This window comes from Gadus macrocephalus, chromosome 6, assembly GCF_031168955.1.
Source record: "Gadus macrocephalus chromosome 6, ASM3116895v1".
Lineage (NCBI taxonomy): Eukaryota > Metazoa > Chordata > Actinopteri > Gadiformes > Gadidae > Gadus > Gadus macrocephalus.
In genome coordinates this window covers 24344920-24362372 of record NC_082387.1, presented here as the reverse complement: position 1 = coordinate 24362372, position 17453 = coordinate 24344920, and the positions used below count along the sequence as shown (strand labels likewise).

The 17453-nt window shown below is 46.9% G+C and overlaps 2 protein-coding genes and 1 long non-coding RNA gene across 4 annotated transcripts; 2 read left to right on the top strand and 1 right to left on the bottom strand.

Annotated features, from left to right (window-relative positions):
* Positions 1–657: 657 nt before the first annotated feature.
* Positions 658–1499, bottom strand: LOC132458933 (uncharacterized). The gene is made up of 2 exons (XR_009526034.1): positions 914–1499; positions 658–866 (listed from the first exon to the last, which is right to left on the bottom strand). It is a non-coding gene; the product is annotated as an uncharacterized LOC132458933 (long non-coding RNA).
* Positions 1500–2452: 953 nt separating this feature from the next.
* pigv (phosphatidylinositol glycan anchor biosynthesis, class V) lies at positions 2453–5550 on the top strand. Its single transcript, XM_060053210.1, has 3 exons — positions 2453–2828; positions 3084–4247; positions 4366–5550. The coding sequence occupies exons 1-3, from the start codon at positions 2766–2768 to the stop codon at positions 4657–4659; spliced, it is 1521 nt and encodes a 506-aa protein (XP_059909193.1). The 5' UTR covers positions 2453–2765; the 3' UTR covers positions 4660–5550.
* Positions 5551–6704: 1154 nt separating this feature from the next.
* On the top strand, positions 6705–15513 carry zdhhc18a (zinc finger DHHC-type palmitoyltransferase 18a). 2 transcript variants are annotated; one of them, XM_060053229.1, is made up of 10 exons: positions 6711–7919; positions 8036–8196; positions 8561–8710; positions 9946–10083; positions 10262–10313; positions 10962–11064; positions 11235–11347; positions 12023–12137; positions 13009–13072; positions 13655–13795. In XM_060053229.1, exons 1-9 carry the CDS (start codon positions 7681–7683, stop codon positions 13048–13050), a joined length of 1113 nt encoding a protein of 370 aa, XP_059909212.1. In that variant the 5' UTR covers positions 6711–7680; the 3' UTR covers positions 13051–13072; positions 13655–13795. The 2 variants fall into 2 exon arrangements, with proteins under 2 accessions (XP_059909211.1, XP_059909212.1); XM_060053228.1 differs by lacking the exon at positions 13009–13072 and having other exon boundaries at positions 6705–7919; positions 13655–15513.
* The last annotated feature ends 1940 nt before the right edge of the window (positions 15514–17453 follow it).

The window sequence follows — 17453 nt, the reverse complement described above, 5'->3', positions numbered from 1 at the left end:
GCCTTGGCCCGGGTGGAGGAGAACCACTCGGAGTTCACGCTGTACGAGTCGCGCCTGCTCGACCTCTCCGTCTCGCCGCTCATGAACTCGCTGGTGTCCCACGTCATCTGTGATGTACTCTTTCTGATTGGCCAGTCATGACAGCTGTAGGGAGCTGTGGCTCCACCTTTTTTTCCGTGGGGGAGGGAGGGGGAAGAGGGGAGAGTGGGGGAGGAGAGTGGGGGAGGGGGGGGTTGGACAGCCCTGTCCGGTCTCTCCTGGGTGAACCTGGCTTGTATGTTTAAAAAGGGGGTCGTGGGGATGGGGGGGGGGGGGGGGGGGGGGGAAAGCTCAAATGACTGTTTTTAATTTATGCAAAACCCTTCAGATTCCATTCTCGAGACCCCCCCCCCCCCCCATCCTCTCCTCTCCGCCCCGTCCTCGCTCCAGTGACATGGGGGGGGGGGAGGGCGGGGGAGGCGGGGGGCCGGAGGGGGGGGGGGGGGGCAGCCCGTGGACACTACTACACTACCGACCGGACGAGAAGCAGCCGGGCACTGCGGTCGGATGACGGCTCTGCACTCAGAGGGAGGAGGAGGAGGAGGAGGAGGAGGAGGAGGGGGGGATGGGGGGGGGGAGAAAGTCGGGGGGTGGGGGGGTAATTTTTAATAAAGATAAATAAAATTAAAGTACATAGCTGAAAAACAAAAACTGTAACCAAAGTTGCTGTCTCGTTTACAGTAAGTTTGGGAGACACGGTTGTGCCCTAGCACCCCCCCCCCCCCCCCCCCCGCCCCACGAGGAGTCGTGGGCTCGCCAGAGGTGAGCAGGGGCAGAGTCAGAACATGTGGCCTCCTGGTAACGAGCTGCCGTAAAGGGGATGGCTTCTCCCCCCCCCCCCCGCCCCGCCCCGCCCCCCAGGACAACAGCAGACCACCCCCCCCCTCGCTGTCCATCCCCATCTTCACCAGGTTGGCCTGTGCAGAGTGCAGTAGATTGTAGGACATTTTCTGTACCATACTGCTCTGAGTGTAAAGCATACACACACACACACACACACACACACACATATATACACACACACACACGTATACACACACACACACACACAGGTATACACCCACGCACACAGAAGCTGACACATGTGGCTGTTCCTAGAGTTCCATGGTCATTTTAGTCGTTATTTTTTTTTGTCAAAGAGAAATAAAAAATAAAAAGAGAAACACGACGGCTTTCTTCCCCAAAGTATCGAGAAACCTACAACACCCTGACCTCCTCTCCTTCATCCCTTGATTGTATGAATCCCCCGTAGGAGAAGAAATCACCTCCGTGGGACTTGGTTTTCAACTTCAGATACAGCGTTGCTGTGGTGTATATATGATGTTGTACATTACACTTCCCCCCCCCTTTTCTTGGTGTCTGTCTCCCGTCTGTGTCACTATTCTCACCGTTGTTGTGGGTGAGGGATTGAGGCTGACGAAACGAAAGGACCCTGGTTCATACTCACCAGGCCTGTTGGAACACCCCCCCCCCCCCCCCCCTCCCTCTGCTCTCCCACTATAGTACGGCAGAAAGCTCTCATCTCCCGGTACAACAGAAATAAACTCCAGATGAAGTACACATTTGACAATTCTTTTCTCCTGTAATATGGATTCTGCATATTTGTATTTCAGACTATGTAGCTAAGACATCATGTAAATTCCTCCCTTTTCCTTTTTTGGCTCAATGAATATCATTTATTCAGTATGAAATCTTTATACTATATGTTCCACGTGGTAAGAATAAATGTACATTAAATCTTCGTAAGCTGTTTACTGGTTTCGTTTCTCTGCATGTGATGTTTGTGTTGCGCACACGAATAAATTTGGTTAGAACCGTGGGTGCTTCTGCAGTTGTATTGGCACATTCTCAAATTGGTCCAAAAAATAAAAGGATCACGGAAGGTAATGACAAAGAGTGAACTGTGGGCCCAAGATTAAAACTATTTGAAATGTGTTTTATATATATACAGTATTTTTCATTAAATCAACTTACAAATGTACATTGACTATTCTACAGCACCTTATTCGGACTCATAGAAACATAAATACCACCAGGGAAAAACATGGAGGATAATATTTTTTTACCACATTGAATATCACAAAATATATACATATTTAATTGCTAAAAGTCATGAGCTAAAGTAACCCAGACTTTATTTAACCAATAAAAAAACAAAAACGTTTTTTTTCAAAACGAATGATTTAAAGAAGTAAACGTATGTTTTTTTTTATATAAGGAATTTGTTATGCGGTCAATGGCAACGAAGATGATTAATAGGTTGCTGGGAGACTCGGATTCGTGGAATTGCTCGAACATAAATCAGCAAGTTTAATAAAGAGACTATTATGAATACAAAATTAATGTGACCCCTAATTAAATTTTGTCGGAGCAACTTAAAAGACATTTCTTCGGTAACTTTTATTTTGAAGTTCAAGTTGAGAAAGAACCGGAAGTGAACATTTCAATTGAAACCTCTGCCGCTGCTGCAGAACGAGGACATGAAAACAATGAGATCGTCGTGCGTCAAGATGGGAAGTTAAAATGTCATTGATGCTAATCGACTGTTTTGCTTTGTCCGAAAGTGTAAGACCAAATAGCCATGTTCTGATTGACTCCATGTTGTCTCGAATTAAAAAGATGATGGGCTGAACATTCATCTTGCACCATTCTGGCCCTTGTCTATCAGCTGGTGCAATGCATTTTATAACCAACCTTTGGCCAACATTATCTTGTTTGTTGTGACCATGGATGTCAGAGTAGTTCTACATTTCGCCATCGTTACAAGAGCTCTGTCTCTGTTGTTGCAGGTCAGTTTTGTGCTTTTATGGAACATTTGGTGATGTAGTGAACTCTGTATTGCTTATTGTAATCGACTCGAAATGAGCAGTATGATTCATACTAGCATTGTTGTGGTTCAATATATATTGTACTTAGTTAATGGATATATTTCATGAAGCAATACCTTTTGGAAAGAAATAATTGTAGTAAATGTGTAGTATGTCGCCAGACAGCCAATTCATAATTGTCACTGCTGTACATTCAAAGATGTTGTCTCTATGCAGGCTCTGTTAAATGCTGCCATTCCCGATCATGAAGCCGATGCCTTCAGACCCCCAAGAGTCGAGGAGCCTCTGTATTTGGACTCTGCTGTGGAGTGGTGTTTTGGCGGACTTTCTCATTGGGATGCCGAGCATTACCTCTTCATTGCCGAGAGAGGTTACCTGTATGAGCACAACTTCGCTTTCTTCCCCCTTCTCCCGGTGATTCTGCGCGGCCTGGCGGAGACGCTGCTGTGGCCCCTCAGCGGTTGGCTGTCGGTGAGGGGAAGGCTGCTCCTAGCGGTTGCTGTGGGCAACAGTGCCCTCTTCCTTCTGAGCGCTGTAGCGTTGTATGCAATGAGCAGAGTCGTTCTGCAGGACAGGCGCCTGGCTCTCCTCTCCAGCCTGCTGTACTGCCTCACTCCCGCCAACGTCTTCATGACCTCGGGCTACTCGGAGAGCTTGTTTGCCGCGCTCACCTTCGGCGGCCTCTTCCTCCTGGAGAAAGGGTTCACCTTCAGAGCCTGCCTCGCGCTGGGCATCGCCACGGCGGCCCGGTCCAACGGCCTGGTGAACATCGGGTTCCTGCTGTACCTGCCGTCGCTGAACGCGCTGTCCCAGATCCGCGCGTACCGCACCACGACCACGGGCCGCGGCAAGGCGCTCCGCTACGCGTGGGTCGTCGCGCGCCTCCTGGTCACCTCGCTGCTGGGCACGGGCCTCATCGCGCTGCCCTTCTGCGCGTTCCAGTACTACGGCTACCGGACGTTCTGCACGCCGTCCACCGCCCTGGAGCGCGTCCCGCCGGCGCTCGTCTCCCTGGCCAGGAGGAAGGGCTACCGGATGCCCGACGAGAACGGGCCGCCGCCGCTGTGGTGCATGAGGCCCCTGCCGCTGCTCTACACGCACATCCAGGACGTGTATTGGGACGTGGGCTTCCTGCGCTACTTTGAGCTGAAGCAGATCCCCAACTTCCTGCTCGCCCTGCCCATGGCCAGCCTGGGCATCATGGCGGCGTACGCGTACTACCAGGCCAACCCGGACATGTGCCTCCGACTGGGGCTCTGGGAGAGCGCCCGCCGGCGTCTGGACAAGCCCACGCCGGGGTTCTTCAACCCCAAGGTGTTTGTGTACGTGGTGCACTCCACGGCGCTTTTGATATTCGGGACGTTGTGCATGCACGTTCAGGTAAGCACCTCCCCCCGGGTCGACTTGCATTAAAGGGAAACGGCGATTCCTTATCATTGCATCGTGATGCCTATTGCCTATACGGCCTCTTCTGATCGCGCTCCTTTTTTGTGTCCAGGTTCTGACCCGATTCCTGGCCTCGTCCACGCCCGTCCCGTTCTGGATCAGCGCTCACCTCCTCCTGCTCAACGAACCGCTGCTCCACCGGCGCAAGACGTCGGTGCCCAATGTTCAGCTGCGGGCGCACGGCGCGACGAGGAGCGGGGGCGCGAACCCGCTCCACAACCCCGTCAGTGCACTGCTCCCCCACTGGAGGAACTGCTCAGCCACCACGCAATGCATCCTGGGATACTTCTTGTCTTACTGGGTGCTTGGCTTGGCGCTCCATTGCAATTTCTTGCCCTGGACTTAACACACTACACGCCTGTTTACTCCTAATGCAATACTTTTCAGTGAGGGCTGGGGGGGGGGGGGGGGGGGGGGGGGTCTTATTTTACAATTTATTGCTATAAGTCTTTTTATTTCTCATAATCAAATCACAGTTTAAGCGTACAGTGTGGAGGATTTAGTGGCATCTAGCGTCGAGGTTGCAGATTGCATCAAACTGAGTTCCCCCACCTCCCCTTTGCCCCAACTCTCCCTTTCCAAAGACGTAGCTCTGGCCTGTAAGGGGCCAGTAGCAGCAGTGGTAGGATTAAGTAGTTGTTTTCCAAAAGGATGTCATCTTCTATGACAGCATTGAGTAGCAAACCTTCAAGTGATGAGATTCCTTGATGGATTTATGATTGGTATGTAAAAGTAAGGTCAACGTTTATAAGTTAGATAGTGTTTATGATTTTTTTAAATTCTCTATAGAGCCCATAGTCTATTCTAAAAACATGTCGGTGCACTAGGCAAGCTCTGTGGAAGAGTACCCGCTCCCTTTGTAGATAAAAGGCCTATTCTAAGGTAACAGAACACAACTATGTATATTTCCATGGGATTATACACTTCAAACATACTTATGATACTTTATCCATTTCTGCCAAGTCCGTTCCGCTATGCCACTAATTCTACATACTACACCTTAAAAAGTCAAAGCCATAAAGTAAGGACTTAATTGCATGATATTTCATTACCAACTCTACATGTAAAATAAATGGCAACCAATTACTTAAAATACAGTGACAGGATTATTAGTAATTATATTTTTCTTTCGTTTCAATTGTGATTCATCATTGCATTTCCACAGCTTTCTCAAATGTCGCAGCTAGGAGGTTTCTGGAAATAAAAACTTGCGTGCTCGCAAAAAAGTTACTTTAAACTTTTTGCTATCACATTTATTTATGTCGGAGATATCCTTATCTTCTCAGATATCTCATTCGAATTTTTTTTTTAAATAATGGAGAGGGATAATCTGGTAATCAATATTTGTAAAGTTTTATGTCAAATCAAGTACGTTTGTTATTTCATCACAGTGGTGGTCTCAAATAGCCTCACAGGCCAACATGATGCAACACGGCCCTGAAAAGGGGAAGGGAAAACTCCCTAAAACCAAAGGGAAGTGGCCTTGCAATGACCAACTGCATTTATGACGAATGGGCTGTCAAATGGTTACATAAAAATAATTATTAATCTCGGAAGATTTCAATGTGATTAAATATGTTAATTAAGTAACAATCTATTACTAAATGAGGCATCACAGTGGTGGTTCATCCTAAAATCCATTGATAAAAGCCCTATCATTTACTGTATTACTAAAGTTACAAACTGGGTTTCGGTGGCGAAACTTTATATCTGGGAGAAATTACCGTTTATCGCCAAAGGTGTCGCTGATGAAAATGCAAAAAGAAAAAAGGTTATCTGTTATCTAAGGTTATCTGTTATCTATTATCTGGATTATTTTTAATCTAAACAAACTAGTGATATATGTCTACGCATATAAAAAAAACATAACTGCTTAACCTATAGTTGAAAATGTAATTGGTCTACAACTTTTTGGTTTTACAATGAGGCTCTATGGATTATTGCATTATTAATTTAACCAATAAAAGAAACATGCATCAGATAGGAAGGTGAGTAAAAAGGGGAGTATGTTAATGGTACAATGTAGATTAGGAGTAGCCTGAGGGATAGAGACAAATTCGCATATGCAAAATCAAGTAAATAAACCATGAGCTCGCCTGAGAGATAACAGTGCATAAAAAAATTAATAATCGATGGCCGTTCTCGGCTTCCGTACGCCTGCGTTTCTTTACAATGTTTCTCCAGATCGTTTTTTCTGCCCTCTACTGTTCTGTTTTTAGGAAGCATAAACCAGCTTCAACGGCTCAACAAACAATCGACTTCCATTTCAAGCATTGAAACACATTATTTCTTCCCAGATGAGAAGATTTTTTACTTAAACATAACTAAATGTGCCATAACCTTTGCCTATCAACGTGTAACTGGAGTTACATGTACACTGACCTCACCCAAAACAATACGGAACTCTGAGAGATCTGAGGACTGAGGCTTTGGCTTGGTTCGAAATCAGTAAATCAGATGTTCTGTAACCTAAAAAAGAGTTCAGACGCAGTCTATCAGTTATCTCTAACACTAACGCTTTGACTCCACCTTTCAAACCCTCAAACAATAGTGTGGAAATGAAGAAGATAAGACTTGCTTTTTGTTTTCGCTCGTCCTCACTCACGAACATGTTCACACTTGACTTTAACAGTATTTCAACATGTATGTGAGCAAAATGCCCGTTTCATCTATCAGAAAAGTGGCCCTTAAAGCCACTAAGGCATGAAAACATCCAAATATTCCCCATTCTGGGCATATTATACGTCTTAAAGGGCAATTGGGATGGCTCTTTTAGAAATGGATTCAGTATGTGAACCAATTTGAGTTGTAGGAAACTATTTATAATCAATCTAATTAGGCCTACTACATATTTATAAAGGCCTATACAATTTCTATACTATCGTACTTATTTCAACTCATGTCCCAGTGGTATGAAAGGGGCGACACCTACACCTGGGCCTGTCTCAGGTCTGAACAGAGCCAGACCCGATGCTGAAACCCAACCTCACCTCTGGATGGGAGCGTCATCGTCCAAACAGTGACGTAGGCTGGCTGACGCTTAAAGAAAAAGACACGCCAGACATTTTGTAGTGTATCAATGACACAATAACGGGTTTTATGAGTGAAGGTCAATGCTAATCAATGGGTTCACCATCGCAACAATGGTAGATTGTTTAGAGAAGGGATTCAACTCGGGTCGACCGACGCTGTGGGACTAGCTAACGGTAGCGCCTCGGCTGCTACGCTAACCGCTATCCTCAAGTCGCCAATACAGGATGAATGGCTATCTTGAAGAAGTGGACGCGTTTTGAACACAAGTTATAGCCTGTCGTGTCAGATACATGTGCCTTCAGCCCCCCCTCATACACTGGACTGGGTCTTCACCATGAAGAGTTGTGAGTACCAGCAGATAGACCCACGGACGCTTTCCGCGTCCAACCCGTCCGCACAGAGCTGCGCCGGCGGGCAGAGCAGTGCCCAGCGGAGCCGGAGGAAGTGGGAAGTTTTCCCTGGAAAGAATAGATTTTACTGCGATGGACGAATAATTCTCGCCAGACAGAGTGGGGTCCTCCCTCTGACACTGGGCCTTATTGTTGTGACTTGTGGCCTTTTCTTTGCGTTCGAGTGAGTATAACTATGCTTATTTACAATTACAAGTTTGTGTCAAATACAACACTCATACACTTATTAAAGTAACCCCGAATACATGCTCTTATGGTCTCTGGTGTCTTCCCCGGCAGCTGCCCGTTCCTAGTGGAGCATTTGACCGTCTTTATACCTGTGATCGGCGGAGTGCTTTTTGTATTCGTGGTCGTCTCCCTTCTACAAACCAGTCTCACCGACCCGGGCATACTACCCAGGGCAACGCCAGACGAGGCAGCAGACGTTGAGCGGCAGATCGGTAGGACGGGGTTTTGGAGATGCTTACTGGGAACACAGATGGGACGAGAGGGGTTTACCTTCTCAATTCATGGCCAGATGGAACCGACAGCAGAGGACCGTTTTCTGGACCTAAGTAGATTACTGTCTGTTCAAAGACATTGATGGGAACAATTATTGTGCAGTACTCGAAGGATTTCTGCAATCTGTCAGTCCTATCAAAACATTACCTAGTATCCCTTCAGTATCGGTCGCAGAACCTATAAACACACGCTATAAAATCAGCTCGTATGTCATTCATCACGTGTACATGTGTTTTATGTATGCCTGTGATTCTATTGTTTGTATTTATTTGTATTTTTCCGGCCTTTGGTTAACCTTGGAAGACACAACGGGGACGTCTTCGTACCGACCCCCGCCGCGCACACGGGAGATTGTCATCAGGGAGCAGGTGGTGAAGCTTAAGTACTGCTTCACCTGCAAGATGTTCCGGCCTCCCCGGACCTCCCACTGCAGCCTGTGTGACAACTGTGTGGGTGAGAATACATTTAGTTTCTATGTTTCCTATGCCGTCTCATGTTGTGTCAGAAAGGCTTAGATGTCAATGCCATCCATGCAGTCTGTATTTAAGCGTTCTTCTCAGCGATACACTGGCCTACATAGTCATTGTTGCTACATGTCAACTGCTCACGCCGTGGACGTCAGTTGAGTATGTAGTCTTTAATTGTGGCACATTTGAACGTACACTGCTTGAAGAATGTGGCCAGATGTTGCCCAGAACACCTCCTAAAGCCGTCTGTGCGATCGGCTCAAAATGCGTCTTGGGTGCATTGACACATATACTGAGAACTGTCGACTTGCGATCGGATCACCCAAAAACCCCCTGTTAATGCTAGGTGTGAAGAACAGGGACTATGATTAATTGATAAAGTTGTTATCTATCTTTATTCGCACTTGAGAAATTCTTAGGGTTGTCTTCTTGTTATGAGAAGTAAATGTTTGCTCCAGAATGTTTTGGTGGATGTGTGGTGATGATGTCTGTATATTTTTCCCCTTCAGATACCCGTGTCCTTTCAATGCAATTCTTGTTATCTGTGTTCGCATTTCACCCTCTGGCATAAACACTTCCCGGTTAAAAAAAACATGTTCGAATATGGCGCTGGGAGGAAGAGAAGCCCTGTTGTTGTTAACTTCTGCTCAAAATGGTGTGTAGCGATGGGTCCTGCACCAAAGGTGCGTTGTGGAGGAGAGTGCGACAGAGGTGATTGTCTATGCATGCATTACGCTACAGCCTGGCCCCTGATGTACTTTAGCCTGGACAGTCAGTGGTATCTGACCTGAACGCCAACAGGTATCATGTCTTCATCGCAACTTATGTTCTTCCATCTTCAGTGCTAGACATTGGTAGTAGCCTGAGCATACAAAGCATACCGGGAGAATCCTGGCGGGCACAGTGCTCTAATGACGTAGACACACTAGTCTGGTGTGCTCAGATAGCCGTCCACACTGTGACGCCATCGGATCCGAAAGACGACCCGACCGTCGGCCCTTCGGGATGCGTTCGTTCTAGCTCATCTGATCGCCCTTGCAATGTGAGCGAGATCTGTTCTGGGACTGTCACAGAGACCGGGACAGTCGAACGCCTCCTGGCGTGATTTGGATGATGAGAGTAGCAGTGAGACGACCGGTGTCACCGCGGCCATGGAGAGACTCGATTATCTTAACTCGCCGCTCATTCATCGCCGTGAATAAAACCCGCCGTTTCCTCCAGAGCGGTTCGACCACCACTGCCCGTGGGTGGGGAACTGCGTGGGCAGACGCAACTACCGCTTCTTCTACAGCTTCATCATCTCCCTCTCCTTCCTGATCTCCTTCATATTCGGCTGCGTCATCACCCACCTTACCTTACGTGAGTATAGGCACTTCGTACACACACGGTATACACGCTTTATTACTCAATAGGAACATCTGGTAGACACAATAGTTGAAGAAATGCAAAGTTGACATGTTTTGCTTGATGCCTGCTCTTTATTGGATACTATTCAGAATATTGATAATATTGTTGTTATATTTTTTCTATTCTATAGGCTCCCAATCAGGGAAAGGTCTTGTCCAATCGATCCAGGAAAGTCCTGGAAGATATCCTTTCTCAGCGTCATCATTCACCCCCCTCCAGCGAATATCATTTAGCATAATCATTACTGGTTTACCATCACCATCACAACTTACCCTTTAAGAATCAACATTATCCCTCAAACATAATCATTACCACTTTATTATCCCTTCAGCATCATCATTACCCCTTTACCATCACATTACCCCCCCCCCCCTGTTACCAACAGCTCCGCCTACTGAAGGCGAGGCGCATGCAGTCAAAACAAAAGCGTCCCTAGAGATAAGCACGCGGGCGGTGACGAGGTGTTTCCTGTGGCTCCTCGGCCCTAAGCCCCCGCATAATAGGATCACAGAGAGCGCCACTAGCAACCCCGTCGCGGGGGGGTGAGCGTGGGTCCGATCAGAGGGCTGTTTGGCAGATGGTCCTCGAGGAGGAGGAGGGGGCGGCCTGGCTGACTCACGTCTCACTCGCAGGATGTGCCCGCCGACCGGTCGAATAGATGATAACGAATGGAAATCGCACAAGTTATGATGCCTCGCTTTCTTCTCTTTTTAATCGTTCGGCGGGCCCCCCAATGTGAATCTAACCCAATCGCCGACTTGTTAAAGTCACGGTCGGCCCGTGAGGCTGACGCGCAGACGCTTGTTGAGCCTTGACCCTCCCACCCGCACCGTCGTGGAGCTGGTCATCTGTTTCTTCTCCATCTGGTCGGTGGTGGGCCTCTCGGGCTTCCACACGTACCTGGTGGCCTCCAACCTGACGACGAACGAAGACGTGAGTCCCAGCATACACGCTCCTTGTCCTGTAGCCCAAAGCAGCGCTTTGGTGATGTGGTCGGTTGGTGATGACGTGACGTGACGTGACGTGACGTGACGGGGGGGGGGTGTAGCATTGTTTCGATAAAGCCCGGAAAGGGAACATACGGCGGTTGGTTTGTCTTCCAGATAAAGGGCGCCTGGTCCAGTAAAAGAGGGGCGGCGGACAGCGTGAACCCGTACAGCCACAACAGCGTCTTCACCAACTGCTGTGTCACGCTGTGTGGGCCCATGCCCCCGAGGTAAGTAGACCCGCGCGGTTGTCTTAAAAGGCTACATCCTCGGATTTTTTCTGTTTGCCCTTCATTTTAACCAGCTTCAGAATCCATGTCTTATGTATCAAGTGGATTCTGTTCACTATTGATTGAACTCGGGCTGTCCCCTGATAGCCGATGATTCGAATCATCGGTCGGGAAACCCCGCAGTCCACTCAGAGAATCTGAGTGGACTGCGGGGTTTCCCGACGTCTTCCTTTCATTTATTTATTTCGTCAGTGAGTGGTGTGCATTAATAAAACGAAAAATAGAAAACATTAAAATGCACACGAATAATATTTATATGGATTATAATTATATATTTTAGAAGGACTGATGCGGCACGACGTGTGCTGAAATGGATACCTATTGAAACCAGAACAGTTGGTGCACGGACGGTGGTGGTTTAACTATAGCCAATATTATCCACTAGCCTATAGTTTGATTGACAGAAAGCTATAGCCTACCAAAACCAAAACAGAGTGTTAATAGAAAGAAAACTCATTTTTTTAAACCTCCAAAAGACCTGCCCCGCACGACCGCCGAATGGTCAGAAAATTCAGAGTCGGGCACAGCCCAACATTGAACCCGCTTCAGAATCCTCTTATCATGCCTCAAGTGGACGCCGCCCACTCACCCGCTCTCCCCGCTTCCTCCCTCCAGCCTGATTGACAGACGCGGTTCGGTTCCCCCCGACGACCCGTCCGCCGCCGCCGCCGCCGCCGCCGCCCCAGAGCTCGAGCTGCCTCCTTTCATGGCCAAGAGCGACACGCGCATGGTAGGACGACCCGTCTCCCGTCCCCTCACACCCCCCCTCCCGTCCGGGTAGCCCTCCAGAGACCCCCCCCCCCCCCCACCCCCCTTCCCGTGTGTGTCGTGGTGTAGCCGGTAGCTGGATCCTGAGGTCCACCGGGCTCGAAGCCACCAGCACCAACCGAGGCTTCCACGCGGTGGCTGCGTACCACGTCACCGGTTCACGGTTACAGTGGCGGCCCGTGCGAAAATAAACGACGACTTCATTTCAGTGGATATCCGACACTTTTATCCTTGTTTACATACTTTTTTTTTGTATAGCTTTTGTTATAAAGAATATAGAAATATATAAATATATATCTACTGTGCCTTATCTTTGATCTACTGAACATAAAGGAAGTGCTACTGAGTTGGTTGTGGTTTTTTTTGCAGGTTTGTATGGAACCAAATGAGTTGTGAGCGAATGCTCTTGTGCTGGCTTATTCCTAAACTCTGGTGTTGGGATTTGGGATTTTGTGATGAAACGGTTTTGCACAGCACTGCTCAAAGTGTGGCCGAGCTGAAATTGATTATTATTCCTTCCTACACAAATGCTATCGCAAATCAAGGTTTTTATTTTTTCACTATATCATGTCATATCATTTCAAGGTTAAACATGTTTTTTGTTTTTTTATATGTTTTAAGTTAATAAATAAACATTTTATATGTTTTTGGACTCTTATTGAAGTTTAATCCTTTTCAACTCTCCTATGTTTAATACAATGTGAACATTTTGAATGCCTCTTTTATTTGTATTTGTATGCCACTCTGGGAGTATGCTTCCCTCCAATCCACAGCCGCTTGGTAGTTTGAATCCTCTGTGTTTGTTGTGCTGTCTCCCCGCCCCGGTCTGGTAGGAGGAGAACTGTCAGGACTTTGCTTTGTCCTGCACGGCCTGAAGGCCGGCCTGCCAAGGGAACGGTAAGAGTAGGACGGAACCACCACGCCCCCAAAAACCTCAGCTCGCCTCTTCACCATCTCACCGCCCGCTGTGTGTGCCACGCCTTCAACCTCGCCGTCGTCCTCTGTCGCCTGTGTTTGTTTATCATCTCTTGGGCATCTCTTCTGTGTTTTTTTTGTTTTTTGATCATTCTTGTTTTCCACACACTAAGCCCGGTAGAGGATGGGGGGTTTATAGGGCCATTGGTGATGGTGTTGGGGACACCGCCCACCGTATATCCTCATGCCCTGATTTCTCCCCATCTGCGATCCACAGCCTTCGTTCTGCTTCACATCACTCCCTCGGCATAAGACGGAGGTTCTGTCCTCTTGTGTACTTTGTGTTCTCACCTCGTCTTGTTCTAACTTCCCGGGCCCGTGTGCTCAACTCAACTCACCTCACCTCATCTCATCGAAAACCTCATCGACTAATCATTATTAACCGCTTGCTGTTCGAACTGTTTGGTTTGTTCGCTGCTGCTAGGCCTTCGAGTCACCCCCCATCAGCCGTTCCTCTCTTTTGGTTAATAACCGCTTATTTTTGACCTTTCTTTCCCCCCTCAGAGCCCAAAGGAGCTGCTGGAGAGGGTGGTCCGCTCGTCAGAACTCTGCCTCCTGGGTCGGCCCACCGCCCCCAAGACCGCCGCCCTCGAACAGGAGGAGCCTGCACCCCGAGACCCCCGCTGCTCCTCCTGTTCCTCCTCCTCCTCCTCCTCCTCTTCCTCCTCACCTTCGTCCCCAGGCTGCTGGGAGGGACGGCCCCCCTGCCCCCCCCCCCCCAAGGCCGCTCCCTGCCACCCGTACGGCCGGGGCGCCCGGAGGGGGTCGCTGGACTCTGTTAACCCGGCCTTCCGCCTGGCCTTGCCCTCCCCCGCGCTAAGCCACGCCCCCCTGGTGGTGGTGGTGGTGGTGGGGGGGGCAGCCGGCTCCGCCCTCGTCCCGCCGCACTGAGCGGGACCAGCTGGCTCGCCCTGCTGCGTTAAAAGCTCACGCCAGAGAGGATTATGGGAAATGGTGTTTCTCCAAAGGTTCAAATCTCAGGATTTCCGTTGCCGATCGGAAGTTGATCGAAGGGTTGCTTTATAGTTCATATTTTTGTTCAGGTTGGAGGTAAACTTAGTCCATATATGGTGTGTGTGTGTATATATGTGTGTATATATGTGTATATATATATCTATATATAGATATATATAGATATATAGATATTTGTATTCTTCATGCCACACACATGCCAAACAGCCATATCACATCCACAGAACCTCATATCTTCTCTTTGCAGTGGTTCTAGCCCTAGAACCACCACTGGCATTGGGAGGATTATGTCTGCCTTATTCACAGTTATTATGTTCTACGCTGTTATGCAAACCATAGGCTCCAGTGTTGGACTTCTGCGTGTTTGGGGGACGGGCTTATTTCTTACTTCCGCGATTGGTCATTTATGAAACAGTTGCAACCTGCCGTTGATTAAGATCATCAGACCTTCATTTTGTAGATCATTCACATTCATTGAGCGTGGTTTAAACTTATGGATGAATTCTAGTTTGTTCTGAATTACTGTGACCGCATGGTTGTTTTATTTTTATTTAGTATTTTCTTTTTTTATTAGAAACTGCAAAAACTTGTGATGATGGACTTTTTTTACTGTGAGAACAGTATAATAATACTGTTAATGAGCGTTAATTGGTTAAGTTTGAAGGGTATTTACTTTTGTATTATTTTTTTAATGTAGCCTACTGTGGAAATCACAATCTTAAATCGCTGATATTTTGGATGTCAAATTAATGTTTATTTTTACTTACGTTGCATCCAAAAACTTGATTTTAAAATCCAAATTATATTTTCGATTGACTATGATTTTGAAGGTCGATCTTTCTTTTTGTCACATTACATACCAAAAGGTAACTTTTTTAGTTATCGAAACTCATTGTGCAAGTCTTGGTAGAGAATGAACTTGCTAGATTCTACATGTGGGTGGTTAGATCGTATTTCCAGCTGAGTGAACTCGTGGTTAAGCTAGCTGATGCCTATTTTAAGGCTACAAAACACAGCCAGCGCGAGAGGCATGAAACTAGACCCTCCAAGTCATGGCTTATACTTTTTGTTGTTCGGCTGTTGTCCGCTGGAGGGCGGTATCTACTCTAAAGACCCAAGTATAACCAATGGTACCTAACCCATTGAAGTGGAAACCCTTTACTTGCCTAGTGAACGCTACACAAATGTTAAAGTTAGTGACACATTGTATCAGTAAAATGTTTTTTCATTCATTCTGCGGCTTGATCCAGCCTATATAGATTACTGGGCTAAATGTGTCACAAGCAGTGCTTGAATGAGCATATTTCTTATTGTGTTTTGTAAACGTATCAATGTCAAATAGGGAATATGTTGTATTTGTTTCATTAAAAAAAGGCCTTGTTTTGCAGTTATTTTATGTTCTTGCTTTTCGAATTATCTATTCTGCATATGCCAAACTTTTACTGCAAAATATTTTCAAACAATGCAAAAACAGTGTATCTGGTTCCTAACTGATCGGTGCGCCAGTCATGACAGCTCTCGTAGCCTACGGCGCCACTGGAGAGTTTCAACAACATTTCAAAATCAAGAGAAGATGTGTGAGCGAGGTTCATGGGGCCCGAAACACCATCCAGGAATACCCCCTTTGGACTAGTTGTATAACAAGATACACATTTGCCCATGGAAAGGATAACTGTTTTGAAGAGGGCAGATCGGGCATGAATTACAAATGGTTCACAAAAGCCCATGACTAATTCCTCTGCTCCTTTGCCTGGGTTCCGGCACAGGCTGAAGTTGTCATTAAAATCTAATCTCACCCTTCATACTTTTGGAAAGAGTTACGGTTTTGAAGCATAGCCAATTAAAAGAAGGCAAAGTTCAAGTAATTTCAGTCCACCTTTTAGTGTTTCACAAGTAGGATACTCACGGTATGCGTGTCATATCAGTAAAAATGAATGACTGAATTGTGCAAAAAGTGATTTGACAAGACTCACAGGTTCCAATAAGCTTTCCAAAGTAGCCGGTGAAGTAATCTCATTACTGACATCAAACAAGAGGCAAATGCAGCCAAACACACAACGGCCATGAAACATCTATATTGCATTCAGAAGGGACTTGTTTCTTCATGTTATCAATTATTGATGTGGCATAGGCTTAGAAGCCATACCACCACATTGGCCCATGCTAATTGGTTTACTCCACGAAGGTCTTTGCGTTCTGCTAATTCAATACTATGACAGTCAGTGAGCAGCACCTCAAGCCCAGCTGCTTGATTTGAAGAACTGTCGTGTTGAACAACGGATCCCTCTTCTGCCAAGGGGACTTATCTCCAGAGAGGTAGCCATACTCTGGTGCCAATGCTTCATTTCTTTAAGTCAGTTTCTGATGATCGTCATCGCTGAAAGCCTGCTTGGCAGAGTACGGTTAATGCTTTGACTCTGAAGGTGTCAACACCTTGGCCTCTGAATAATATGTGTTTTTTGCGCCTTCGACTGATCCAACGTTTGTGTCACTAACCGGCGTCGGCGTGGGGTTTGATTTAGTTTTTTGGGTTGAGTCCGGGTTGAGTCCGGGTTGAGTCCGGGTTGAGTCCGGGTTTTGGCGGACTCGACCCAGAAGCGGATCCTCTGTAAAGTTGGTCTCTGCGTGTTGCCCTCACATATGTACGTCTTCTCCCAGTGTCTAGAGTCTCTCCATGAAATAACAAGTGACTCCCGGTCATTGTGTAAGGGTCATTGTTATTCTGAAGTGGATCTCCACTTCTAAATGACGGGTCTGAACATGCTGAAGGAGCCAGCTGCATGGACATACACACTATAACAACATGTGTGTTCTGTTGAACAATGCGAGAAGAAGAGAAATGTGAACAACAGAGTACGCTGACTTTGTAATCAGATGGCCAAATTAAACGCTAAATCCTCTGAGATTAAGGACTTTAAGAAATGTTGAACAATGATGTCAAAATTGTCTGATGATGATTTCAAAGGGCAATGGGTAAACTGTTGTTTTCCGTAACCTAAGCCATGTTTGGACTGTGTGTGTGTGTGTGTGTGTGTGTGTGTGTGTGTGTGTTTCACTGTTCACTTATTGGGGAATGGTGACAATAAAGAGAAACCATTTAACTTTGAAAACTGTGCACTTTGAATTGTAATTTGGTTCTGTTTTGGGTTGGGGGTAGTAAAACAGGATTTGAACGTGCCTGTGTGTGTGTGTGTGTGTGTGTGTGTGTGTGTGTGTGTGTGTGTGTGTGTGTGTGTGTGTGTGTGTGTGTGTGTGTCTGAGTGAGTGAGTGAGTGAGTGAGTGAGTGAGTGAGTGCGTGTGTGTGTGTGTGTGCGGGCGCACGTTTTAAAT